This window comes from Hyperoodon ampullatus (assembly GCF_949752795.1).
Source record: "Hyperoodon ampullatus genome assembly, chromosome: 14".
Taxonomy (NCBI): domain Eukaryota; kingdom Metazoa; phylum Chordata; class Mammalia; order Artiodactyla; family Ziphiidae; genus Hyperoodon; species Hyperoodon ampullatus.
This window is the reverse complement of record NC_136927.1, coordinates 44,413,577-44,440,449: the sequence shown is the minus strand read 5'-3', so window position 1 is coordinate 44,440,449 and position 26,873 is coordinate 44,413,577. Positions and strand designations below refer to the sequence as shown.

General features: G+C 52.9%; 3 protein-coding genes across 4 annotated transcripts; 1 reads left to right on the top strand and 2 right to left on the bottom strand.

Annotated features, from left to right (window-relative positions):
- Nucleotides 1-347: 347 nt before the first annotated feature.
- On the bottom strand, nucleotides 348-10,192 carry KAT8 (lysine acetyltransferase 8; the record flags this gene model as incomplete). The annotated part of the gene is made up of 11 exons (XM_079718550.1): nucleotides 348-727; nucleotides 1,006-1,160; nucleotides 1,311-1,461; nucleotides 1,556-1,649; nucleotides 1,747-1,887; nucleotides 3,549-3,638; nucleotides 4,398-4,562; nucleotides 4,664-4,717; nucleotides 8,343-8,518; nucleotides 8,597-8,671; nucleotides 9,982-10,192. 11 exons carry the CDS (start codon nucleotides 10,190-10,192, stop codon nucleotides 663-665), a joined length of 1,377 nt encoding a protein of 458 aa, XP_079574676.1. The 3' UTR covers nucleotides 348-662.
- A 2,287-nt stretch (nucleotides 10,193-12,479) lies between these two features.
- BCKDK (branched chain keto acid dehydrogenase kinase) lies at nucleotides 12,480-16,373 on the bottom strand. The gene is made up of 11 exons (XM_079720266.1): nucleotides 16,164-16,373; nucleotides 15,970-16,038; nucleotides 15,765-15,875; nucleotides 15,420-15,467; nucleotides 15,220-15,339; nucleotides 14,620-14,718; nucleotides 14,342-14,415; nucleotides 13,881-14,009; nucleotides 13,702-13,791; nucleotides 13,061-13,219; nucleotides 12,480-12,968 (listed from the first exon to the last, which is right to left on the bottom strand). The coding sequence occupies exons 1-11, from the start codon at nucleotides 16,356-16,358 to the stop codon at nucleotides 12,824-12,826; spliced, it is 1,239 nt and encodes a 412-aa protein (XP_079576392.1). The 5' UTR covers nucleotides 16,359-16,373; the 3' UTR covers nucleotides 12,480-12,823.
- Nucleotides 16,374-24,417: 8,044 nt separating this feature from the next.
- Nucleotides 24,418-26,525, top strand: VKORC1 (vitamin K epoxide reductase complex subunit 1). Of its 2 annotated transcripts, XM_079720150.1 has the most exons (3): nucleotides 24,418-24,642; nucleotides 25,483-25,592; nucleotides 26,059-26,525. In XM_079720150.1, exons 1-3 carry the CDS (start codon nucleotides 24,470-24,472, stop codon nucleotides 26,265-26,267), a joined length of 492 nt encoding a protein of 163 aa, XP_079576276.1. In that variant the 5' UTR covers nucleotides 24,418-24,469; the 3' UTR covers nucleotides 26,268-26,525. The 2 variants fall into 2 exon arrangements, with proteins under 2 accessions (XP_079576276.1, XP_079576277.1); XM_079720151.1 differs by lacking the exon at nucleotides 25,483-25,592.
- Nucleotides 26,526-26,873: the final 348 nt, after the last annotated feature.

Sequence of the window (26,873 nt, the reverse complement as noted above, 5' to 3'; positions counted from 1 at the left end):
CCTGCTGCTGAAAGGCTGGCTGTAGCACCTCACCTGCTCTGCCTGATGAGCCCCATCATTTCACCCTCTCACTGTTTTCTGGGCTGGGGCTGCCTCTGGGCAGCATGCTTTCGAGGACAGAAAAGGCCCCCCTCTTGCCTCACTGGCTGCCACGCCCCCGAGCCCCGACTCCTGGACTCCGGAGGACTGAGCCCCCACCGGAACTGGGCCCCGACTTGCACCTGGTGTGCGGGGTTAGACGGAGCGAGATGGAGTAAAATGTTCTGAGCACAACTGGCCGTGTGTGTGTGACGTGAAATGAGGCCCATCCGCTCTGGGCCTCTCCCTCACACCTCCAAAGTCCAGAGCCACTGGCAGAACTTACTTTATTAAAAAAATGACGAGGGCTTCCCTGGTGGCGCAGTGGTTGAGAGTCCGCCTGCCAATGCAGGGGACACGGGTTCATGCCCCGGTCCGGGAAGATCCCACATGCCGTGGAGCAGCTAGGCCCGTGAGCCATGGCCGCTGAGCCTGCACGTCCGGAGCCTGTGCTCCGCAACGGGAGAGGCCACAACAATGAGAGGCCCGCGTAACAACAACAAAAAAATGACGAAACAGGTCTGTACATATTTACAGGCTGGGGTGCAAGGAGACACAGGTCCAGCAGCAGGGGCACAGGACACTCACTTCTTGGAGAGTTTGACTTGCTTGTGCTTGGGGGGTGCCCACTTGAGGCAGACAGAGTCCACTGTGGGGAGAAGAGGCATGAGAGGCAGGACTGGGCCTCCAGGCCAGGCTGCTCACACTGGCTGCTCTGCCCTGGGCCCAGGCCAGGTTTCACCTCGAGGTGAGAACAGGGGCAGACTGAGTCCTGGGGAGGGGGCTGCCCCAGGCTTCGGTCCTGGGAGCTGGTCAGACTGGCTGGGGATCCGATGACAGCAAAACAGAGGCCTTGGTTCACGGCAGTCCTTACATCTACCCCCCCTGCCCCCCCCGACACACACACCCTGGGCAGACTCCACCCACCTGTTATGGGTGGTTTCTTATACTGGGCACTTTTGAGGTGTTCCTCCACCAGCTTGGGTGTGACACAGATCACATGCTGGCCCTTCCAGTACTTGACCATGTTGAGGGACTGGAGGGTGCTGATGATGTCATTCTGGGTGATGCTCGTCATCTGGCTGCAGAAAGGGATTAGAGCAGATGCTGGAGAGAGCTCCCTTGTGGGGTTTGGCTGGGACAGCAAAAGGGGACAAGGAGACAGTTTGATGGCATCACGGCCAATCTTAGGAGAGTCCCTCCCTCTTGAGGGTTCCAGGTGCCTCCCTTACCTAAGGTCCTTGATGGACAGTGTGCCCCGGAAGTCTCGCAGGATCTCCAGAAGGACCCAGGACCAGTAGCTGCGGTAGCTGAGCTTGCCCAGGTCAGACAGTGGCTTCTCAGGGGAGCCTACTGTGCTCTCCAGCTTGGACAGCTCATAACCTGGCAACAGTGGAAATGAGGAAACTGAGGACCCACCCTGCCCTGGCACCCCTCACCACAGCTGCCCTTCCTGGACAGGCCGGGAACCACTCACTGAAAGCAATGAGGAACTTTCCATAGCCACGGCGCTGGTAGGGGGGCAGGGTCAGGATGCAGGCCACGTTGTTCCCATCTGGTGACTCCTTTTCCTGTAGGGGTGGGTGGTCAGGACCTCTGCAGAGGCTCAGCCCCTGCTTCAGGTTCATTCTCCCCCTCTCCCTCAACCCGGGCTTCCCAACCCAGCACCTTCGAGAAATAGCCGACGATGTGGGCTCCCTGCCTGTCCACCTCGGTCAAAATGTAAAAGACGAATGGCTCCACGTCGAAGTACAATGTCTTGTGGTCCAGGAAAAGCTTGGCCAGCAGACACAGGTTCTGACAGTAAATCTGAGGGGTCGCGAGGTGGAAGCAGGCTCAGGGAGCAGGCGTAACTCCGCCTCGCCCCATGGAGGCCTGGGCAGGAGCTGCCACCCTGCCCTGCAAGTGCCAGGCTCCAGACAGCAGCCAGTGCCAGCACGGTGAGAAGTGGGATCCTCACCAGAACAGTCATGTTTAGAATTGGAAGGAGTCTTAGAGTCACGTTCTGATGGATGGGGAAACCGAAAATCAGAGAGCTATGCGCGCTCAAGGAGGTAACAGCAGAGCTGGACCATCATGGCTACCGCTTCCGAGCACTGAAGAGGAGCTCAATCTTCACAGACACGAACTCTTCTGTTTCAGGTCAGGAAACAAGCTCAGAGGAGACAGTGGCTCGCTCAGGGTCCCATGGCTGGTGAGCACTAGGGCAGGACTCAACCTGCTATATGAGTTCTGACTCTTCATAGCTGTGTCCTCAGCACCTAGCTCAAGGCTAAGCGTGAAGCTGGGAGCTTGGTAAATGTTTGCTGAATGGACGACCTTGAGCCTGACTCTGCAGCCTGAGCTGTCTGCCCACTCAGCCACACCGGGACAGAGACCAATGTCAGGAGGGCCAGTGGGACCTGGAGGTTGGTTTCATGGCAGAGATCAAGGACACCTTTAAAATCCACTCTCGTTTGACTCAACAATTGTGTGAGCCCAGCGCTGCTAGACCCATTTTGCTTAGGAGGCAACGGAGGCTCTGGGGGGCAGCGGGGGGGAGTGCTTGCCTGAAGACCCGAAGCTGGAGAAGGCAGAACTGGGAAGAACACCCATATCTCCTGCTGGGGCCCCTCCTTCCGCCCCCAGCCCCACTCATGCTCAGGAGGGCAGAGCAGGGGGCTCTGGTGGGGCTAAGAATGGGTATTTCCCAAACTACTTATCATAAGGCTGACAGAGGCCCATGTTTACTAAGCCCCTATTCAATACCAGGGACTGTGCTAAGTACTTGACTTTGCTGTCTCATTTACTCCACTAACAAGCCTGTTAGTTAACTATTAGCATGACTCCTGTCTCAAAGATGAGGAAACAGGAACAAAGGACCTTAAGTAACTTGTCCAAGGTCAGCTAGGAAGTGACGGGGCGATTTGAAGCCAGGAGCCACTCAGAAGCCAGGCCTCTGCATCTTACACTCCACTGGCCTTCCCTAGGAGACCTTCCCAGATTGACCAGGCAAGGGTCAAGCAGGCCCCAAAGGCCCCACCCTGCCACAACAAAGTCCTTCAGGAACAAGGAACTTAGCGGTCTGAGCCACAGAGCTCCCTGGCAGGAAACCTCACACAAAGCAGTTCACACCCAGGAAAAACAAACACCTTTTCTTCAGGCAAAAAGAGAAAGCAGTTTTTAAGAACAGCCTGAGGCAAGACAGTCTCCACTCTGGGTTCCAAAATCGCCTGAACCTAAGCCACCCCAAGCTACCCCATCAGAAGGCAAGTCCTCAGGGACAGAAGGGAAACCCAGAACTCGAGGCTGGCACCACAGGGCCACGAGTTGACTATGCACCAACCACAGGCCGAGTGCCAGGCTGAGCACAAGCCCCCAGTCCTCTTTGCACACTAAGGCTGGCCTCTACCCTTTGGCGCCCGTGAGGATCGTCGGGAGGTGCCCAGCGTGTCCCCCCACCTGCCACAGTGCCTCCCGCCGGGGCTCACCTTGTGGTCTTTGCCGTCCACCTCGTACACAGAGATGTTGCTCTTGCGGTAGATCTCCTTCCCCGGGGGCTGCCGCCACTGGCACTGGCCCTGGGGGTGGGGACGGACAGGGGGAAGCACAGGTATGAGGCCCCAAGGCTCCCCGCTAGGTGCCCCATCCCGCCGTGTGTGGCCTGCAGCAGGCCTCTGCTTCTCTCCACCTGGAGACCCCGGGCTCCACCCTTTACCTACATCGAGTAATCCTCCCAACCATCTGAGGAGACGCATGCTATTTTACAGATGGAGAAACCGAGGCACAGTAACTGGCTAAGTAACTGGCTCAAACATCACACAGCGAGACGGTTTTTAAGTCCAGCTCAGCCTGGCTCTGGAGGACTCTGGAGGGCTGGCACCCATGACAAGGGCATTTCCCAAACCACATACATTTGCCTCAGTGTTTACCCTGTGGGAAACACACCACTGCCCTGCCCCAGCAGGTCCTCCGTGTGGATTAAAGCTTCCCGTCTGTCCGCACCACATGGTCCCACGGCTCGGGGCTGTGCTTACTTCCTCTTTTCCACAGGGGAACCTGGCACTGGACTGGCCTTGATAAACATGTGCTGAGGGCAAGGGACCCCAGAAGGTCCCCATTCCACAGAAGAGGAAACTGGGGTCTGGGGAGGGTCAGCAAGTTGGCCAAGGTCACTCCGGCAAAGGCAGAGTCAGGCCTGGAATCCAGGTCTCTCCAGCCGGGGCAGCTTTTCCTTGGACTCAACTGCTCTGGACCTTGCCTAGTGCCGCTGCCTCAGCCGGCCCTCAGCCTCTATGCCCACCACCGCACTCACCAGGCCCGGCCCGGCCCAGCCTCACCAAGTGGAAGCGGTAGCTCTTTTCGTATTTCATGTACTTGAGGCAGTACTCGCAGAGCCAGAGCTTGGGCTGTTTCCCATAGTCTTCAGGGAACGGGGAGAAGTACCAGGCGTCGATTTCGTAGTTCCCGATGTGGATCTTGTCCACATACTTCACCTTGGTGATCTGTGGGCGAGGTGGGAGTGAAGGGCAGGGGATGGCTCGGTCGGGGCAAGGGATGCCGTAGGGAAGGGGTGCCCCCAGTTAGGACCCCCTCCCCTACTTACTGCCTCATGTTCCTTCTCCAAGGCTGCTGTTGTGGGGTCCATCTCTGCATAGGTCTGAGTGAGAAAGAGCAGTGGACACAGGTGAACAGAAGTGGAGGTCAGGCCACCCCTCCCGTCCCAGAACCCAGCACTTCCCTCCTGTCTAGCAAACCTGTTTCACCTGGTTTCGGAGCTGACTGGTCCAAGTTCCTCTCCCATCTGCCCACCCACCCATACGTCCCAGACACTCCTGATGCCCAAGTCTGGACCTTTTGCCTGATGAACAGGGCTAGGATCAGGAGGCCTGGTTCCAGTTCTTGGGCTGGTAAGAGCTTCAGCTGTACAACGTGATCAATCCAGCTCTGCCACAGTTGTTGTGAGACAGATGGCATAATGGGCCTGGTCTTCCGCTTCCACAGCAGGAACTGGTGCGGACTCCCCGGTGTGCCTGGACCTCTTTCCTGCCCATGGGACTACTCCCAGAGGGCCCTCCCACAGGCATGTCAGGCTCTAGGTGTCCAGACAGGAACTCAACCTTTCCTCCCTGCAAACCTGGTCATCCTCCTGGGTCCCCGTCTCACTAGGAGCATCACCTTCAGTCCAACTACTCCAGACCAATAAGAGGCCTGCTCTCAAGACTCCTCCTCCTCTCTCAGCCTGGCATTTGAATAATGGCCATGTCCTGTTAGCTCTACCTCCTTGTCATCTCTGGAACCAGTTCCCCTGTCCCACACCAAATAGCCACTGCCACCGTCTCAGGTCTGGATAGTTGACAAGGCCTCTGTAAATTCCCAGCCCCCAGTCTCAGCCCCCTCAGATCTGCTCTGCTATCGACACTCCTGTTTCTGGCCTCCATGCTTTTGCACATGCAGTTCCTTCCACCCTGAATGTCCTTCCCTCTCCTACAGCTGTCAGAAAATGCTTCCTCGGCCTGGTACCGAGCATGAGCCAGGCAAGTGCACGATGAGGCAGAACCTGGCGAGTGATCATGTGTAATTGTTTTTGCTGTGCTCTCCCTGTCCTTCAAGGCCCAGCACCCTGGGAAGGTGTGGTCAACAATCCCCCAGGAGGCCTGACTGCATTCTTCCGATGCAGAATACATTCGTTCCCAAGTCAGGAATTCAGTGGTCAACAACAGTACCCTCCGACTCCTCCTTCTTGGTTTCCCCCATTTTCCAAGTCTTTGGAAGGCAGGGACTACAAGTCAGGTGACACTCACAGCCCATCTTGTTCCTAGGCCAGATGCTGAAGGAGGAACCAAGTCCAGCCTGACAGTGGACGCAGGTAGGCCTATGACCTACACCAGAGTAGATGGCAGCCTTGCCCTGTAGTTCAGAAGGGAGAAGGAGCCAGTCTTTTACCCAGAACCCCTTCCACAAAGCACTTTGCCTGGATGGCCTCATTTAACCCTTTTGGCAACGCTGAGATACAATGTTCTTACTTCTATTTTACAGAGAAGTAAACAGGCAGGGAGAGGCGAGGTCACTGGCCCTTGGGGACTAGCCAGCTGCCACTTATTCCAAGTACTAAGCACTTACGTCGTAGGCATTACTCAGAACAAGCCTGAGATGGGAGTCTTCACTCTCTCCACTGCACGAAAGAGGAAACTGAGGCACAGAGAGGTGAGCTCACAGAACTGGCACCCAGCACAGCTGGGCATGGGCCCCTCGCCTGTCCAACTCCACACCTAACCCCTGCAAAGATGAGGGAAGGATGATTTTCCTCCTCACATGCCTCTTTAAAACACATTTCCCAACTCATACAACAATCCTCCTCTGTAAATGCATTAAAGAACTACAAAAACACTACTTTCTGTAAATGCTGCAGTTTATTTAGAATTAAACATTAATTAGGCTCTGAAGAACCTTGCTGATCGTTAACTCGCTGTTACTCGTTCTTTGATTTTATCCCCACTGGCCCACTGTCAACCACCCTGCTGACTGCCAGCTTAGAGGTACACCTTTGTGACTTAATGTGCCAGTGCAACCTGTCTGGGGAGCTAAGAAAACCTTAGACCTGTGCTGTCCGGTAGTCACTAGCCACAAGTGGCTACCTAAATTTAAGTTCATTACATTCAAATAAAATTTAATTCTTGGGACTTCCCTGGTGGTCCAGTGGTAAAGAATCTGCCTTTCAATGCAGGGGACAAGGATTCGATCCCTGGTCAGGGAACTAAGATCCCACATGCTGTGCAGCACAACCAAAAAAAAAAATCTTTTAATAAAATTAAAAAATTTAGTGCTTACTCACATGAAACACATTTCAAGTGCTCAAGAGCCACACGTGGGTAGTGGCTACTGTTTCGGACAGCACAGAGGCAGAACATTTCCATTTATCACAGGACGTTCAGTGGACCGTGCTGCCTTAGATGGTGAGAGATCTTTTTTTTTGGCCACGCCATGTGGCTTGCAGGATCTTAGTTCTTGACCAGGGATTGAACCCGGGCCATGACAGTGAAAGTACCGAGTCCTAACCATTGGACCGCCAGGGAATTCCCAGTGAGAGATCTTTCTAATTCAGGTATTTCAAATTTTTTTATCACAGCACTGTAAACCAACTGGCAAGTTTGTGTATATACATATATATATATTTGTATGTGAGATAAAAGCTTCTCAAAACAATACTTACCTTTAATAAAGTACAATGCACTATGGTATTTTCTAACTTGTCCTAGTTCTTCCATTTTTGAAATTTAAATGGTCACAACCCCACTGAACTAATTTGGCAATCTACTAACAGCCCCACAGTTTGCAAACCATTGCTGCTAAGCCCAGGACGAGCACTCAGAAGGATGGACTGGCACTGGTTGAAAATAATGAACGTCTGGGTGCCTCGAGAGCTCCATAAACCCTCCTCTTGTGTGCACACCCCATCTCACAAATCCAGAAACTAAGATTCAGAGTGGGAGGATAGAAACCCCCCAGGGCAGGCTAGCTTCGTGAAAAGAACCCAAGTTTTAGAATAAAGTGGCAGGAATGATGCAAAGAGCTTGTTTCCCAAAGTAGGACAATCTAGTTGGCCAATCTAATTTCTAACTGGATTCCTAAAACTACCTGTACCTCCCTTGTAAACTGGGGATATAATGCTTACCTCACAGAGTTGCTGTGAAACTTCACTGTGATCATATACTGAAATACTTAGCCTAATACTGTGGCTCACAAGCCTATAAATGTTTGCCATTATTACTCTAATCTCAACCCACCCTTTTACTAGCTGTGTGATCTTGGGCATGTTACTTAACCTCTCTCAGCCTGTTTCCTGTTTTCCTCAGTAAGAACTAATCATCCCTGTGGTGTTGAGTTGTTAGGGAGGATCTGATGAGCTTATACAGGCACAACACTCAGCACAATGCTTGGCAATAGCAAGTGCCCCAAATCACTCATTCTCTTCCTCCCCTTTGGACTTCAGGTCCATCTGTCAATGTGGCACAGCCAAGAGTGGGCATGAAAGGTGCAAGAGGCCTGAGTTGCAGTCCCAGCTGTGTCATTTCCTTGCCACGAGACTGTAGCCAAGCTCTCACCCTCTCTGAGCCTCAGTTTTCTCATCTGTGAAGAATACCTGAGAAGAAGTAGACAGAGTCCCCTACACACTGTACGAGCTTAAGAAATGGGAGCTACTGTGGTTTTGGCACTGGGACCCAAGGGAGTCAGCAGAGGCAGCTGAGCCTCCTGCGGCCCCAGGGAAGGGGAGGGGCCCGGACCTTCTGCACGTGGTTGATCTCGTCATGCTTGCGCTTTTGGTTGCGAGTGATCTTTCGCTCAGGCTGCTCGGCCAGCTCGCTGAGGTACTTCTCTGAGTTCTTCTGCACGGCATCCTTCACTGTCTTGGTCAACGCCAGCCGGTTCTTGTCTACCCATTCGTCCAGTCGCCGGTTAACTGTGAGGATGGGCCATGAGGGTGCTGCCCTTCCGCCCCTGCCCCCCCCACCAGACCTGGATACCCCAAGTCACTCACAGCCCACATAGTGTACATAGAATTCCTCTCGGCCCTCCTGATCGTTCACTCGAGACTGGATCACTTCAGCAGAATCTGTGAAGGGAAAAGGCTAGGATCACCAGGAAAGAAAACAGGGCTGGAACAGAGTGATCCTTCACACTGAGGAGCAGTTTCCCAGATTCTGTGGCCAAATGTACGCTAACCTCACCTGTTCACATCTGCCACTCCCTTCAATCACTGTCTGAGGTGGGCCAGGTTGGGCTGTTATTCTTACTTTAGAGACGAGGAAAATGAGGCTTACCCAGGGTCACCTATTTGAAAAGTGATAAGAACTAATACTTAACTGAATCTAAATCTGGCTCCAAATTCAATGTTTCTTTTACTATACTCAGTCGTTCATTTGTTCAGGGGTCACGAGGGCTAGCTGTGGAATCAGACAGCCCCACTTCCTAACTATATTTAACTGAACAAGTTATTTTGGCTTTCTGAGCCTCAGCATCTTCATCTGTAAAATAAGGATAACCGTGCTCACCTCAAACGGTGAATTAATGGCTCTAAAGCTTTCGGTATAGCACCTGACAAACAGCCGACCATTCGATAAACGAGGAAGGCAACCACTGCATGTCTGGCCCCGTGCTGGGTTGCTGCTGAATACAGTGATGGATCATGAGCAGTCCTGCCCTCCGGAAGTTCCCACTTTGATAGAAGACAGATAGACAGACAATGACAACATAATGGTACATATATTATAGCTCAGGTATGAAGAAAATGTTGCATTTCTTCATACAGAAAGGGAACTTACAGAAGGGAACGACTCAGTCTGCCTGAAGGGAGTCAAGAATGGCATCACAGGGGATATGATGCTAAAAGGATGACTGGGGCTAGCCAGCTAAACAAGGAGAAAGGGAAAAAAGGGCATTCCAAGCAGAGGGCACAGGCGGTAAAAGGCACATGGCCTTCAGAGCATACAGTGTGGTCTGGTCTGGCAATGGCCTTTACTAGGGGTGCTGAAAAACAGAGAGGTTACAAAAATGAATGCCATTCTAAGGAACTTGGGGTTTATTTTGGAAATGAGGCAAAGCAATAGAAGGGAGGAGAAGCTCGCTTCTGTGTTCTGGTAGGTCCTCTCCGCTGGCGGCTGCAGGGGATGGATGGAAGGTGGAGTCACAGAGACAAGGGAGACCATGGAGGAAGGAGGTTAACAAGAAAAGGGAATGAAGTCTAAGACTGGGCAAAGAAGTGGACTGGGAGCTCTACACACATTAGGAAGAACTTGGCGAACGCCCAACTCGGGGGGCGGGTTGTAGGCGTCGCCCGGGCAAGTCCGAAAGTCCGCGTTCTCCTCCCTTAGGCCCCGCCCCCGCCCTTAAACCCCGCCCCCTGGCCCTGGGACCCGCCCTCACGCCAGGTGCTATCCGGCCGCCGGCACAGGTACGTTTCTCCGATCTCCACGGTGACTTCTGGCTCGCCACGCGCCGGGGTCGGCGGAGAGACGCGGCCCGGGGACGGGGAGGTCCCCTCGACCGCCACATTCTCGCCGGGCCCGGGCTCGCCCTCCCCCGCGACCCCTGAAGTCGCCGCCGCAATCGCCGCGGCTGCTCCCTGTGCCGCCATCGCTGTAGTGGAAGTGACGCCAGAATACTGCGCCGCGCAGGGCCTTTAGCTCCGGGTCAGCGACTCGTGGCGGATGCCGCGGCAGGCTGGAGGGGGGAGGGGGTCTGTGACGTAGCAGGAGCTCATTGGCTCGTGCGACGGTCTCCGCGGCGCTGGGCCAGATTGACGTGGACTGTGCCGGTTGCCCTGGAGTTGTTTTCCGTTTGGAACTATGGCTGCACCCTAGAGTTGAAGAGAGGAAAAAGGCTTTCCTGATGTGATGCCTCAGCTCGATATTTTTAAAGGTCCGGGTGCCTGATCAGGGGGCTCTGCCCCCACTTTACCGGGGCAGAGCCAAAGCAGCCTCCCTGGATGCCTGGCTTTAGGGCGATGAACTTGGGATTAACACCCATCCCCGTGCCGCCCACTTCCGCTGCCAAATACGGGTCTCCCGTCTTTGAAGACTGAAGAAATTGCCTTCCTTGTGAGATTGGGGAAAAGGACAGTTGGGGTGGGGGAAGCAGGACGGATGTGTGTCCTGGGACAGCCAGTGAATCTCTCACAGAATCAAGCCTTTGTAAAGAAAGGACCAGGTCCCCTAAACAGAAACTAGCCAAAGGCAGTGGACATACTGAAGAGCATCTGGGGCTTATTGAGTGAGGAATCCTGGGTTCTGCCCCTACACTGGGGAAGTTGTACAAGTATGTCCATTCCCAGAGTGTTGTTAAAGGTTAAAATATGTAAGCCATATAACTATAAAAAGGTTGAACCATATACTTATCTTTTATGTATATAAAACAAGTGTATTGCACAATACCAGACAGGGTAGGTGCTCAAACATTCCCTTTGTCCTCTCAATCATCTTTGACTTATAATTTGGTTATTGGGCTTAGAAACAATTCTAAGAGGAGTGTAACGCTCAAGCCCTAAGGATGAGGTTATAGATCAGGAAATGTCTAAGTATTTGTGAGGCATGGCAGTGGCAAGTGCTGGTAACTTGGCTTTTGGGGAATGAAGGAGTTTGGAGGGAGCAGTAAATGCCAGTTGTCTGGCAGCATGTGAAACAGAAGAAATAAAAATCAGGCAAGGAAAAAAAAATTAAAACTGTAGTACCTTTTCCCACTCTCCACCCACCCCTAGAACTATGTAGATGATTCACCCAGATCCCCTAGAATCTTTTTCTGTTGCTTCTTTGTGCTCATATTTCCTTTGATGGGCTTTCAAAAGCCAGCACCAGAGGCTTGTTTGGCAAACTGCCCCTCAGGCTAATAGAGCTATTTTGCCTCAGAAGAGATGAAAACAGACGTTCTTAGCCAGCGAGTTTTAAGTACCTCCCCAATCCCACTCAAATAGGGACATTAAACGAATGACTGTCCAGTGGAGGAGTCCATCAATGATTGTAGAGCTTAGCTCTCTTGCCTGGCCTCCTGCCCTTACCTTTCCCACTTCCCCTACTCCCTTCTGGGAGCACTTTCTCAACAAATCACTCGGACACAAATCCTTTTAAGATGTGCTTCTAGGGAACCCAACCTGAAACATCCCTTCCTAGCTTAAAACCCTTCCATGGGTCCCTGCTGCCTCCAGGATAAAACCCATGCTTCTTCACTGTAAACTCAAGGTCTTTCACCCTGACTGCCACCTACCTCTCCAGTCTCACCCCCTCTGCCCTACAGCCAGCAGGATTTTCAGCCTGGCAAGTCACTATGGTTTCCCACCACCAGATACAATTCCTGTCTCCCCTCAATGCCCCACCTCCATCAGCAGTCCCACCAAGCAGGCCCTCAGGCCTTCTCTTTCCCTGGCAAGATAGGCAGGCGGTCACCTCACCACCTGCTCCCTGGAGTCCTTTCCTTTTGCCCTCCCTACCAGGACCCCACTGTCCTCTGGGGCCTGCCAGAGCACAATCTGGTGTGTTCCTTTCCTTGGCAACAGCAAGCACAGCTGGCAGACAGTATTTTTAACCTAACTCAGGTTCAGGAATCAGGTGGCTTGGAAAGTTGCCTAGTCTGGTGACCTACACCTCCGCAACCTGTGACTGCTGGTAAGGGAAGAGTCAGAACTGAGGCCTAAAGCTGGGCCAACCCGGGCCTTCAATATTGTCTGGGAGCCAGAAACATTTGGTAAATGAAATAAATGAAAGGTCTTTGCATAAACTGCCCAAGTCATCCCCACTCCCGCCAAATCTAACATGCAAGCGACTCGGGGCCAGTTCCATTCCTGGTCTGCCAGGCTGTGAGGACAGAGACTGGAACATGAACTAGTTAAACCCAAGGGCCCAGGGGACCTGAATGGGGGCAGAAACAAAGGCTCACCTGCCCTGGCCACACATGGGGCCCAAGAGGGCATTCAAAATGTGAACTTTAATAACAAACAGCAGGTCAGAGTGGGGGTTCCCCAGGAACAAGAATGACGGAGCTGGTGCTGGAGACCCCAAGGGTCCCCACTTCATCCCCTCTAAGGCCTGGAGGCAGGGAAGCAGTGGACCCCATCGAGGAGGGGAAGTGCCTGGCTCCAAGTAAGTCCATCTGCTTGGGGCCTGAAGACCCGAGATGCACCAGTGTGTGGAGCAGGGTGGCACCCTGCTGGGCCCGGAAGGTCCTGCCAGGGTGTGTGGCCTAGCCTGGGCAGGCAAGCAGGCCAAGGGCTGCGGGGTCAGATGCGGAAGCTTTCCTCCCGGCCGTCGATGTGACGGAGCCGCAGGTAGACGTCCGTGCCAATGCCCTGCAGGGACTGCAGCCGAAGGGAACCACCGAGGTACTCCGCGTAGGCCCGCGATGTGGGCAGCCCGAAGCCAAAGCTGGGGGTGGGCAAGGGGACAGAACACGGGCTTCAGAGGCTTGAGTCTCCTGGGCCCCCCCACCCCCCCATTCTGGCCAGGTGGGGCCTCACCCGTGCATGGGTCCCGACTGGCCGCCACTGTGCAGGTCCAGGTGGCCGAAGAGGGGGCTGATCCGGGGGTCCTGGGTGCTGGCCTCAGCTGTAGTGAAGTGGTAGTCCATAACCCGATCCAGGTCTTTGTGAGCGATTCCCCCGCCCCGGTCTGAAATCCTGGCAGGATGACGACGACAGGGGTTTGGCTCAGCTTTGGCGGGGCTCACTACCTCCCCAAGTAAACAGTGCTAAGTCGGCCTTCCTGTCGCTTCCACGCAGACATGGAATGTGGTCACCTAGACTCTTGGGCCTTGTTTTTTTAAGCTATGTTTCTCCACCCTCACCTCTGCCACTAACTGCTTATACTTTCTCATAGGACTTGACATTTATTCTCAGCCCAGCACCGCAGACTGTTTATTTCTGACTCCTTCCCCACTCTGGGCCCCTCAGCTGCTGACAAGGACAGGGCCCTGGAGCCCACAGCTGGCCCCAGATCCACTCATGTCCAGCTCATGGCAATCTCAGGACTGGAGAATATCTTGTCCAACCAGAAACTAAATCTCAGACTGGGGCAGGTACTGGCTTGAAATCATCCAGCAAATCAGAAACAGTGCCCGGAACCCCCATGCATCCCACCCCAACTCCCACCCAGGGCAAACCTGATGACGAGATCGATATCATTGTTGGCGATGGTGATGACCACATCTGGGACATTGTAGGGAGTGTCTAGATGACTCTCCATTGTGGCTCTATGCAGGGGGAAAAGACCAGTAGGTGGTGGTGCCCCAGCCTCACCCCCGTTCCTGTCTGCCCCCTTCCAAGATATCCAGCAGCCCACCTCATGGCATTCTTGAGCAGCTCGGGCAGGATGTAGTCCAGCGGCATTGGGATGAAGGGGAAACGGGCAGCCACATGTCCATTGATGCGGACTCGGGGGGCATTGCCATACTTGTGTTCACACAGGCGTCTGCAGAAAGGAGCAAGGGTTCAGACCTCAACCAGTGGTTATCAACTGGAGGTGATTCTGTCCCCACCCTCCCAGGGCAATTTCACAACCTCTAGCGACATTTTGGCTGTCACAACTGGAGAGTATTACTGGCATCAAGTGAGTAGAAGCCAGGGACCCTTCTGAACATCCTACAAGCACAGGCCAGCCCCTCACAAAAAAGAACGATCTGGCCCAAAACGTTAACAGTGTCACAGTTGAAAAACCCTGCCCTGGACCATGCCCTGGGCAATGGATCAGACCCAAACCTTCCCTGCCCGAAGACGTCACCCCCTTAGCCGTTCTAGCCTCACCTGGCAAAGTCCACCCACTTTTCAATAATCTTCTTTGGTGAGAGGCGAGTGCAGATGATGCCAACAAAGTCGGGCTGGCAGGAGAAAGAAGGTCAGGACCAGGGATCACCTCCACCCACACCGTGGCCACCAAAAGCTTGCACACTCTAGACTACGGAAGCAGCCCCAAGGCTCTCCCCAGGCCCTCGGCCCGGGTCCCCAGCCCATGGGGACTCCTGGCTCAGTCCCCCCTGCCCCACTTGACATTCCCAGGTAGGTCTCAGGTCCCCGCGCCCCACCTTGTCCTCATGTAGCGCCAGATGATGTGTAGCCAACATGCGGATCCCAAGCCTTGAAGTCAACGTCTTGTCTAAGAAGTAGCGGACGAGCTTCTCATCCTGTAAAGAGTAGGGGCTCAGAAACCCTGTGCCTGGGACTTCCCTGGTGGCGCAGTGGTTAAGAATCCACCTGCTAACGCAGGGGACACGGGTTCGATCCCTGCTCTGGGAAGATCCCACATGCCGTGGAGCAACAAAGCCTGTGCGCCACAGCTACTGAACCTGCACTCTAGAGCCCGCAAGCCACAACTACTGAGCACATGCACCACAACTACTGAGTCTGCGTGCCACAACTACTGAAGCCCGCTCACCTACAGCCCGTGCTCCGCAACAAGAGAAGCCACCGCAAAGAAAGCCCACGCACCACAACAAAGAGTAGCCCCCGCTCGCCAAAACTAGAGAAAGCCCGCGTGCAGCAACAAAGACCCAACGCAGCCAAAAATAAATAAACAAAAAATAAAACAAAAACAAAAAACGTTAAAAAAAAAAAAAAAAAAAGAAACCCTGTGCCCTTCCCAGGCCCTCCCAACAGGCCTGATCCCCCATTGTGCTGCCCCTGACCTCTATGTGCTTCCGGCTCTCACGCAGGCCCTCAGCTAAGAGGGTCACCACGTCCTTGTGGTCGTCCAACAGCTGTCGCACCAGCTGGCAGTATTGGGCATCGTCCGTCTGGTCCTTGATCTGCAGGCCACAGAGTCATGAGCTTGGATGGTCCAGCCCTGACTTCTCAGCCCCTCACCCTGCCCTGGCCCAGCCCTCACCGGAGGGAAGTCTGTCAGCTTCTGGAAGGCACGGATGTACAACTCGTGCTGCAAGGAAGAGGTGTGGGAATTCACAGGGATGCTGTGGGCACCAGGTAGAGAACAGCCACCCGTGCCCACCTATGGGGATTGCCATCCACCCCAATTCATTTGGTTCAAACCCCATCATGGCCTTTCAAGCCTCCATGAAGGCTTGGGTCTGAGTCCTCTGTGGCCCTGAAACATTTTGGCAGGTAAGTCTCTACCACTCTGATTCCGTCTCCCCATTTGCCCCATGGGCAGTGGGCACACTGATCTAAGGTCCTCTCTACTAGGGAAACCGAAGCCCCCTTGAGGCCACCTTACCACATGCAGTATGGTGGGGTTGCAGCCAATGATGAAAGGAAGGCTGCGGAAGCCCTTGATACGATGAGCGATCCTCACTGGTAACTCCTGCTGCAAGTACCGGGCACTTTTCTAGAAGAAAGAGAGGAAGGAAGTTAAGGCCAGGGCCTGAGTGGCTGGGTCAGAGCTCCAGGGACCAAGAGAAAAATAGGGGCAGGAATCTTACCAGAAGGTGACTGCCATCCTGAGAGCGGCCTGAATAGAGCATCATGGTCGGAGTGAGACGGACTGAGGGCTGGAGGGGCAGAGGGCCCTTGAGCACTAAATCTCTGACACCCTGCCCCCATCATATTAGCTCCACCCCTTCCCTGGACACCCACTCCAGCTCTGGACCCAGGCCTCACCGCCCTAGCTGCACACCTTCTCCGCTGCCACATCGATGGCCGACTGGTTGTAAAAGGAGGTGACTGTCTTGGAGCGCTCCCGTGCCATCTCCACGTGGTGGGTATCGGTGGCTGATGTGGAGCGGGCCCGGAGAGACAGTGAGGGCCCCAAGAGAGGCCAGAGTGCTGGCCCGCCCCGGGGTCCGCTCCCCAGCACGGAAGCCAGTATCATCGTTTTGCTCTTCTGTCGAACTGGGCAGCCACTAGGGCTGAGGACCGGATAGATGGAGGCGACCCCAAAACGGGGCAAGAAGGGTGTAGGTGGGCAGGGGCACTTCTCTGACTTCAGGGGCGAGAGCCGGTCGAGGATGCTGACAAGCTCAGCCTCCAGGAGCAGCTCCCATCTATAAAGGCGGAAGAAGGGGGAGTTGTAAGGCTCTGAATCCAGGCGCACTATCTTTCCACGTGAGCACTGGTTAGTCAGATTTGGACAATCTCTGCCCATCCCTTCAACCACTTCCCCAAGCACACACAGGCCGAGCCTGGATAACCTTGCTTTCCGGGGCTACTATTCTTCAATCTGATGTTCTATCTGGTAGTCTGGAGGGAAGGGGATCCTTAGACCCATCCAGCCCGAAAACCTCAACCCCCGCTCCCTCTAATCCCGGGCACCCTCGTTCAGGGGGCGGGGCTGACCCCTAATCCGGAGCCTTCGGACCCCGGCCGGTGTCTGGCCTGCGTACCTGCGGCACACAGAATTGTGCACCCCAGGGTCGGCTGCGTTGAAGTAGCGGCTCGGGAGTCCCCGTCTGGTTCCCTCCCTACGCAGGGTCACTTGGTTCGGCCCGGATCTTCCCCATATGGTAGATGCCAGTCCCCCAGCCCCCCAACCCCAGTCCACGCGCGCTCCAGCAATTCAGAGCAAGGGCGGAGGCGGCGGGCGCGCGCTGCGAAGCCTTCGCGGCACGGTCTGAGCGGGAAGCTCAGACTTACCTCGGGGCCAGAGCTAGGGCCGGGGTCCGAGAGGAACGGCCCAAAAGTCCACCGGCCGGGCTGGCCAAGCCGCCTGCGCCCTCTGGCGCCGTGACGTCACGTGGGCTATGGGCGCCCGGTGCCTCATGGGAGTTGTGGTTTGGAGCGGAGGACTCGCAACTCGCGCCAGCCCATCGTGGCTGTCTCTCTGCTCCCAGGTCCCCAAATAAATAGCACAGCTCTCTCCACAGGGCTCCCGGAGTTATTTGGTATCTCTGGGCCTCTGTCTTCTGCTCTATAAAATAGGCTTTCTGGGAAAGAAATGCGAGAGGGCGAGAAGACCCTTAGATGCAAAGTGCACAGACCAAACCCTACCTGGATTCCTCCCCTGAGGTCCCGTCCTTCTCCCTTCTAGCTCTTGACTCATTTGTGGGAAACCAGACTGCCTGGTTCAACCCCCAGCTCAGCCACTTACCATCTGGGGCAAGTTACTTAAACTACTCAATACTTCAATTCCCGTATTGGTAAAATGAGGTTGTACCAACCTTGGGGTTGTGTGGTCACAGGAATTTATATATGTAAAGTGCCCAGAATAGTGCCAGGCGTGGAACTAACACTCTACTAAGTATTATTATTATTAATATTATTACTATTATTGTTACTGAGTCCAAGCTCGCTCTGCTCGCCACACAACAGGCCATTGAAGACGAGGTGTTGGGCAAGCAATTCAGCAGACCGAGAAGATGGCAGACTAAAGTCTCAAAATAACCAACTTATGGGGGTTTGGATGCCAGTTTCTTTTATAGCACAGAGAGGGGGAGGAGATGAGGAAGTAAAGTAAAAAGGCCATAAGTTTTGCAAATATCACCTGGAATGGCCAGCCTCGGGGAGGGGATGTGTTAATTTCTTCTTTCTTATAGCCATCCACAGGCGGACAGGGTCCAGATGTTTCCCTGAACAAAGACACTTTGGTTTAACATTCAGGCAGAAGGGCAGGGTTCCCCAAGGCAGGCCATTGTGTGTAGACAGTATCCTTTTAGTGAACAAAAGCAGCAGAAAGCAAAGGTTAAAGTAAAAGAAACAGATGGAACATGTAGTCAGATATGGCTCTTCCCTGTTACATTATCATTATTACTAATTAATGCCAGCAACAAACACTGTTTAGGTGACTTTTCTGTGCAAGGAGAGGAGATTGGTGTTGAATTAAATAAATAGACCCTTCCCTGCCCTGAAGAGGAAGACAGACAATTTCCGTGTCATCAGTTGTGCTAAGAGCCACACAGGAGGCTGTGGGAGCATCAAATAGGGTCTGGGAAATTGGTATAGGTGCCGTGTGAGTAGGACTGGTCAGGCCTGGGAGCTGGAGTGGGAAGGACATGTCAGGACAGGGAAAAGCCTGGAGCATGTGGAGTCTGGGAGGAGAGGAGCTGAATGAGGTGACCAGAGCCAAATTTTGAAGGATGAGGGTGCATTTGTCCTGAAGTAGTAAGAAGCCACTGAAGGGGACTTCCCTGGTGGCGCGGTGGTTGAGAATCCACCTGCCAATGCAGGGGACACAGGTTCCAGCCCTGGTCCGGGAAGATCCCACGTGCCGTGGAGCAACTAAGCCCGTGTGCGACAACTACTGAGCCTGAGCTCTAGAGCCTGTGAACCACAACTACTGAGCCCGAGTGCCACAACTACTGAAGCCCGCGATCTACAGCCTGTGCTCCGCAACAAGAGAAGCCACCGCAATGAGAAGCCCGCGCACCACAACGAAGAGTAGCCCCCGCTCGCCGCAATTAGAGAAAGCCCGGCACAGCAACGAAGGCTCAACACGGCCAAAAATAAAAACAATTAATTGATTAATTAATTTTTTTAAAAAGCCACTGAAGGGTTTTAACTGGATAGATCTGCTCCTTAGACAGAATGCTCTGGCGGTAGTGATTGGGACCAGTGAGACCAAACGAAGAGAGACCAGTGAAAAGACAGTTTTTCCAAGCAGGCGATGATGGGGGAGAGACTTTTCAGTGTGTGTTTGTGTGTACTTATACTGACTAGATTTTTCTTCACCATGGTCATGTATTTTCTAAATAGTTTAAATTTTTAGAGCAAAGGGGTAAGTGAAGCAGGAGATATTTTGGAGTTTTGGGGGGGTTGTTTTGTTTTGTTTTTGAAAAATTTTTTTCTTTTTTAGCTGAGCGATGCAGCTTGCGGGATCTTAGTTCCCGGACCAGGGACTGAACCGTGGCCCTCGGCAGTGAAAGCATGGAGTCCTAACCACTGGACCGCCAAGGGATTCCCTGGAGCTGTCTTTAAACTTCAGCAGAGGTGGGACCCTTCACCACTGGCTGGCCTGCCTGAGGGACTGGGGGAAAGTCTGCACAGATCATGAGGAAGGGGCTCCCTGAGTCTCTGGATTTTCTCTTCGCCCCTCATCCCCACACCATTTCCACCCTTTCTTTTCCCGCATCCCGGCAATACCCTGGAGTGAAGCTGGGAGGACGCTCAGCTCTGGAGGCGGCTGGAGGCAGGCAGGGCTTGAGCCAGCGTTAAAAGAGAGAAGGGAGGGTGCTCCCGCTGGGAAGGCCGAAGTGCGCAGAGAAGCAAAAGATGGCTTGAAGCGTGGCAGATCCCGGCGCTCACGTGGCCGTGGCGTGGCCGGCAGTGCATTAGACCCTGCGCGTTGGACCAGCCCGGCTGGGACTCGCTGCTGCCTCCCGGCGGTGGAGGTTGGACTTGCACCCTAAGAGTCCACCTTCCCGTTGGTCAGGCGCTCTTCTAAGAGATTTATTTACATGTGTTCGTTTCATCTTCATAACGAACCTCTGAGGTAATGTGATTATCCTCATTTTACAGATGGGGCAACAGAGACCCAGAATGATTGAACGACTCCTCCGTCCCCTCTTTCCGTTCCGTCCTCACCCCCCATACTCATGGCAACAGCCACACTGGCCCACCTGTTTTTCCTTCAACATACCAGGCACGTTCCACCTCTCACGAGCTGTGCCCTCTGTCTGGAACACCCTTTCCCTAGATTTCCACATAGCTTAATCCCTTACCTCCTGTAAGCTTTTGTCCAAATGTCAGCTGAATGAAGCCCAACCTGATCATCCTATTTAAAATTGCAACCACCCCCATTCCCCTCACACTGCTTTACTCTTATTTATTTGTTTGTTTATTTGGCCGCGCTGTGTGGCTTTTGGGCTCTTAGTTCCCCGGGATTGAACCCTGGCCCCAGGCAGTGAAAGCACCAAATCCTAACCACTGGACCGCCAGGGGATTCCTTCTGCTTTACTCTTTATTTTATCCGTAGCATGTATCACCGACAGCATACTATATACTTATGTATTTATCATAGTAATTGCTCAGTTTTTTTCCTAAAATGTAAGACCACAGTATGAATATTTGTCTGCTATACTGATTTATCCTGTGCCCCTAACACAGTCCCTGGCACATAACAGGTGCTCAATAAACATTTATTAAATAAATGGAAGAAATATTGGGCTTTCTTCTTGAGCTATTGAAAGGCAAAGTAACAAAACTACATCTTTTAATTTTTGATAAAGTTGTACTTTGGGGTTTCCCTGGTGGCGCAGTTGTTGAGAGTCCGCCTGCCGATGCAGGGGACACGGGTTCGTGCCCCGGTCCGGGAAGATCCCACATGCCGTGGAGCGGCTGGGCCCGTGAGCCATGGCCGCTGAGCCTGCGCGTCCGGAGCCTGTGCTCCGCAACGGGAGAGGCCACAACAGTGAGAGGCCCGCGTACCGCAAAAAAAAAAAAAAAAAAGATGTACTTTGACTGCTGTATGGAGAATGTATCTTAGGGTAAGAGACAAATATATCTGAGAGACCAAAGATGAGGCTACTGCATTTATCTAGGTGGGAGGTGATGATGGTTTGGGTCAAGGTAGTGGTCTGCATAGATTACAGGGAATGAGAGAGTGGTCCAGGAGGAGTGGCTTGGGTGGATTGGGGGGGACCATGGTTAAAATGGGAACCCCAGAGAAGGGCCAGGTTTGGGGAAGGTAAGAAGCTCAGTTTGAGGTGCATTGCATTGCATCTGATTGGCCTGTGAGACCTACATATGGTGATGTCCAAGAAGTGTTTCTGCTCTGGGGTGTGGAGCCCAGGAAAGAGATCTGGGCTCAGGTCAGAGTTCAGAAGCTGTGAACTGTAAGGAGTAAGGGAAGACATCCATGGAAATAATGTTGCCTCATGTGGCAGTTTGTGTTTCCCAAAGATGCCCCACCCCACATGCCCACATGAACTTCTTAGAATATGACTTTGACACTTCTCATATCAAGAGGTGAAGTTCTGTGTTCCTTTCCATTAGAGCTAAGCAAATTTGTGATTACAGTGGAACGGATACTATATGATGACTTATGAAGCTAGATCATAAAAGATGATGCAGCTTCCACTTGGCTCCCTGGAGAACTTTTACTGGAGTCCTGAGTTACCATGTAAGCAGTCTGATTGCCCTGTATTAATTGTCCATTGTTGTGTGACAAATTACCCTCAGAATATAGCAGCTCAAAACAATAAACATTTATTATCTCCCACAGTTTCTTTGGGTCAGGAATTTGGGAGCAGCTGAGCTGGTGGTTCTGGTTCAGGGTTGCTTATGAGGTTGCAGTCAAGATGTTGCCCGATGGTCCAGTGGTCAGGACTCTTCGCTTTCACTGCGAGGGCCTGGGTTCGATCCCTAGTCAGGGAACTAAAATCCCATAAGCTGCTTGGTGCCACCAAAAACAAAAAAAAAAAACCATGTTGCCCAAAACTACAGTCACATGAAGTCTTGACTGATGCTAGAGAATCCAATTCCAGGGTGGCTCTCTCACATGCCTAGCAAGTTAGTGCTGGTTGTTGACAGGAAGCCTCAGTTTCTCACTAAGTGGACCTCTCCTTAGGGCTGCTTGAGTGTCCTCATAACATGGCAACTGGCTTCACCCAGAGTTAGTGATCTAAGAGAGAGCAAAATGGAAGCCACAATATCCTAATGACTTAGCCGCCAAAGTCACAAACCATCATTTCTGTATTATCCTACTGGGTCAGATCAGCCCTATTTCGTGTGGGAAGAAACTACACAACGTTATGAATCCCAGGAGGTGAAAATCATTGAAGACAACTTTGGAAACTGGCTATTGTAGCCTGGAGTCTGCCATGCTGTGAGGAAGCCCAAACTAGTGCCTACGGAGAGGCTACAGGGATTCATGAATAGCCCCTGAGACTGCAAGAAGAGAGAGAGAGGCCAGGTTATCAGCCTCCCATTGTTCCAGCATTAGCCAGCATCTGACCACAGTTATGTGAGCCAGAACTACCCAGCGAAAATTCTCGTACTGAATGCCTAACCCCTAAAAACTGAGAGAAAATAAAATGATTGTTTTTCTCTTAAGTCATTATTTTTGTGGTGATTTGTGTGAATCCGCAATGATTCCCACCTCCCGGTATTTATATCCCTCTGTAGTCTCTTCCCACATTGAACAGGGCTGACCTGACAGAAAGGATAAATGACAATATGGGACTTTCAAGGCTAAGTCATAAAGATACTGTGGTTTCCACCTTGCTCCCTCTTAGATGACTCATTCAGGGGGAAGTCAGTCATGGATATAGGAACACTCCAGAAAACTGTGGAAAGAAGTGAGAAACTGGTCTAAGTCTTAGTCCTCTGTATTAGTTTCCTATTGTTTCTATAACAAACTACCACAAACGTAGTGACTTAAAACAACATGAATTTTGACTTCCCTGGTGGTCCAGTGGTTAAGACTCCCCCCTTCAAATGCAGGGGTTGCAGGTTCGATCCCTAGTCAGGGAATTAAGATCCTGCAAGCCACATGGCTGGGCTAAAAAAAAAAAAAAAAAAAAAAATTCCTCTCTGGAAGCTCTAGGGGAGAATCCATTTCTTCAACTTTTCCTGCTACTACAGGCCACCCACATTCCCTAGCTCATGACACCCTTTCTCCATCTTCAAAGCCAGCAACACTGCATCTCTTTGTGCTTTTCTTCTATAGTCACACCTTCCTCTGAATCTCTTCTTCTGCTGCCCTTTTTCACTTTTAAGGACCCTTGTGATTACATTGGATCCATAGGATAATCTGTTTTAAAATCAACAGATTAGTAGCCTTAATTCCATCTGCAACCTTTAATTCCCATTTGCTACGTAAACTAACATGTTCACAGGTCCCAGGAATTAGGACACCGACATCTTTAGGAGCCATTATTCCACTGGCCACATTGTCTGGAAGAAAAGGAATGGGCCTGAGGAGGAGCAGCCAGAGAAGGAAGAGGGCCATCAGGAGAGTGAAAATATCACAGAAGCCAGAGGAAGACAGAGTTCCCGGGAAGGAGTGCCCAACAGTGATTAATACTGTTGGGAGGCCAAGCATGATAAGAACTGAAAAATATGCATTGAATTTAGCATCCTGGTGACACCAGCCGTAAGTTGTCAGGGGAGTATTGGGGGCAGGAGCTAGTTTATGGTGTGCTGGGCAGCAAGGAAGAGGTGAGGAAGTAAAGACTGGGAGTGTAAAATCTTCCAAAAAACTTGATTGTAAAAGGATTTTTTTGCAACTTCTAAAATGAGGAAAAGTTTCAATGCAAATGGGAAGGAAGGGGAAGTATAGGTGAGAGGGGTCATCAATAGATGCTATGTCTGTGAAGGGGGGTGCTCAGCTAGCCCACCAAAGACTTGGGAAGGAGGGACTGTTGGGTTGATCTGGGCTCTGGTTTCGCCAGGTGGCGCCACAATAGAACGGAGGTTAGGATACTGTCAAGGGTATGGCGGTGGTGATGGAGCTGGGAGTGTGGGGGAGAGACGGAGAGAGAGAGATCGGCCAGCAGGAGGCGCTGGTGCAGCAGGAGGGAATGTCTGGGCAAACTAGGCGGATTGGAGGTTATAGTCCTAATAATGTCTGAGATAGTAATTTCAGGGGAAACGCGTGGTTCTTGATCGGATCGCAGTATTCGTTGGATTCCCCGATCCGCTGGTCTCTAGTTCATGGATGTTCCAAAGTTAGAGCAGGGCTTGGGCTAGAGTAAACTCTATATACTGTTAGCCCGATTAATAAAATGTTTAAAACTCCGGAGACTCCATTACCCTTGAGGCATTGCGGCGACCCCGACTACAATTCCCATCATGCCTGGCAGGCCGTCAAATCAGTAAGTACCCACGTCCCTTAATCTGGTTTTCCAGTCCCAGCATTCCTCAGCAGTTTTCATACACAGGCAAGCACTCCTGCCAAACCCTGGGAACACCCAATTGGATCAGGGAGTGTGAGACCAACAGGCCAATCGCCCAGCCAGACGGGCGGGAGAGAGCGTGGCCAAATCCGGCCCGGCCCCTGCTCCGTGGCTGGCTCCCTTCCGGCTGGCGCCTCCGGCGGGACCAGAAGACATGGGCAATACCTGGCGGAGCCCTGGGTGGGTGCGGCTCGCGCTCTGCTTCGCGGGCTTAGGACTCTCACTCTACGCGCTGCACGTGAAGGCGGCGCGCGCCCGGGACCGGGATTACCGCGCGCTCTGCGACGTGGGCACCGCCATCAGCTGTTCTCGCGTCTTCTCCTCCAGGTGCGCGCGGGAGTGGAGCCTTGGGGGACCCGCTGCTCGTAGGAGCGGTGCATGGGGACCAGGTGTGCATGGCGACTAGGTTGCCAGATGAATCTGGGATTGGGGTGCCCGTGGAGCGGACGCACGAAGCCGGACTGCTCAAGGGGGCGTTGCCTGGCGAGACGGGTGTGTCCGAGATAGGAGTGTGGGGTACAGGGGGCAGATAGTGCTGGGGACTGGGGTTATTCGAGGGAGAGTGCACGTGAACCCTGAGGACAAGAAATAAGTGACCGGGCAGGACGGGGAGGTGGGGTCGAGTGTAGGGACTGATTATGGTCTTTTTTTTTTTTTTTAATTTATTTTGATTATGGTCTTAAGGATGGCTTTGCCTGGGGACAAGGTGGCCAGATCTGGCTATGCTTGAGGGTCTAGGTTAGTGGGATGACCTAAAACAGAATAGGGGAGAGGTTGGCCAGGGTGCTGGAGATTTAGGGATCCAGGGCAGAGAGATTCTGCCCTGGTTTCCCAGTCTTTGGTAACTCTGTAAAGCAAGGTGAAGGGTTATACTCACCTTGCCATGTTAAGACTTACTGAAGGTCTAGGATGAAAAGAGGAGCCTATGGGGGAGCCATGGCCTGGTGTGACCTGCAAATGGGGGAGGATAGGGGCAGTGACATGGAATCCTGTCCTGGCCAAAGATAGGCTGTTCCTGGAGGCCACTGACCCTTGGACCCATGTGGGGGTTGGGGGAAGGGCTAGAAGGGGAAGGACAGCCCAGATGCCTTCTTGGAAATAACCCTCCCAGGATAAGGCCCATGGCACTCAGTTGACACTCCTAACCTGGGCCCTCCCCTCCACCAGGTGGGGCCGGGGCTTCGGACTGGTGGAACATGTTCTGGGCAAGGACAGCGTCCTCAATCAATCCAACAGCATATTCGGTTGCATCTTCTACACACTACAGTTGTTGTTAGGTGAGCGGCCCTACCCTCTCATGACAGGCCCCTTCCTGTCTTGGCCAGCCCAGCCCCATCCCTTGCAATCTTTGTGACCCAGACATCTGATGGCCAACTGCTCATCACTGAGCACCTGGGAGGTGGGAACCTATAGGAGTCTTTACTGTCAGAGCCAGAAGGGCCCTTAGAGACTTCATAGGAGCCCAGTTTTCCGGAAAAGACTCAGAAGTTCCTTTCTGGGGGAAAACCAAGGGTTGCTTATCTTTCATCTCATGTAGAGCTCAGCAGGAATATTCACTGTTTGGGTCCCAGGAATCATTGAACAGATAGGAGAACCAAGGCCTTGGCAGAGCCTGTCAGAGCCTCTCATTTTAGAGACTCTTCCCCAGTAGCCCCTGCCATCTGGGTGGCACCATGGAGTCGTGGCGTGTTCTAGAGGTAGCCAGTCCCTGAAGCCCATGCCTGACCCTTTTCTGCCTTGCAGGTTGCCTACAGGGCCGCTGGGCATCTGTCCTGCTGGTGTTGAGTTCCCTGGTGTCTCTAGCTGGTTCTGTCTACCTGGCCTGGATCCTGTTCTTCGTGCTCTATGATTTCTGCATTGTTTGCATCACCACCTATGCCATCAATGTGGGCCTGATGGTGCTGAGCTTCCGGGAGGTCCAGGAACCCCAGGGCAAGGTCAAGGGACACTGAGCCCTCACCCCAAGCCAGGCTGACCTCATCTGCTCTGCTTTGCCTTGTGATCTTTGCCCAAGGAGGCTACGTCTGGATCCTTAGAAGAGTCTGCAACCTACCCCTGCCATACTCCCACACGGGACAATGGACCAAACATGCCACACTGTTTCCTTCACCTTAGTGCCTCTGGTTCTGTCCCCAAAGACTGGTTTCCAAAGTTCCTGCTATTGCCCAAGGATGGATGGTTCAGAGCAATAAAATTCCTTAAATAAATTAGCCAAGTCTGAGCCATCTGTCTGCCAGGGACCTTAGTGTTGGGGCTTCCCCAGTCTTTCCTCCTCTGGGACGGGAAGATATGAGTCAGAGGGAGAGTGGAGGGTCTGCTGGGAAGGGTAGTTAGTCCCTTCTTCAGTATGTGGAGTCAGCAAGACCTGGGGTGCCATCAGCCCCCACCCCCAGGAAATGGGCTGGCAGCTTGTCCCTCCTACCCACAGAAGCCAGGCCTTGTCTTCTGGGACAGCCAAGCATGTGAGATTTGCCTTTCTGGTTCTGTGTAGGCTTGCTGGGAAGTTCTTCCTGTAGTCTAACCTAACCCCTCCAGCTGCCTTATCTACCACCCCAAGC

Excerpts from the sequence above, each read along its gene's own strand:
- BCKDK (XM_079720266.1), bottom strand. The coding sequence starts at position 16,358 with ATGATACTGGCTTCCGTGCTGGGGAGCGGACCCCGGGGCGGGCCAGCA. Across the intron at positions 14,416-14,619 it reads TGGCGCTACATGAGGACAAG|CCCGACTTTGTTGGCATCAT; the intron begins GTGGGGCGCGGG and ends TTCTCCTGCCAG. Across the intron at positions 12,969-13,060 it reads CAGTCGGGACCCATGCACGG|CTTTGGCTTCGGGCTGCCCA; the intron begins GTGAGGCCCCAC and ends GCCCACCCCCAG.
- VKORC1 (XM_079720150.1), top strand. The coding sequence starts at position 24,470 with ATGGGCAATACCTGGCGGAGCCCTGGGTGGGTGCGGCTCGCGCTCTGC. Across the intron at positions 24,643-25,482 it reads TCTCGCGTCTTCTCCTCCAG|GTGGGGCCGGGGCTTCGGAC; the intron begins GTGCGCGCGGGA and ends CCCCTCCACCAG. Across the intron at positions 25,593-26,058 it reads CACACTACAGTTGTTGTTAG|GTTGCCTACAGGGCCGCTGG; the intron begins GTGAGCGGCCCT and ends TCTGCCTTGCAG.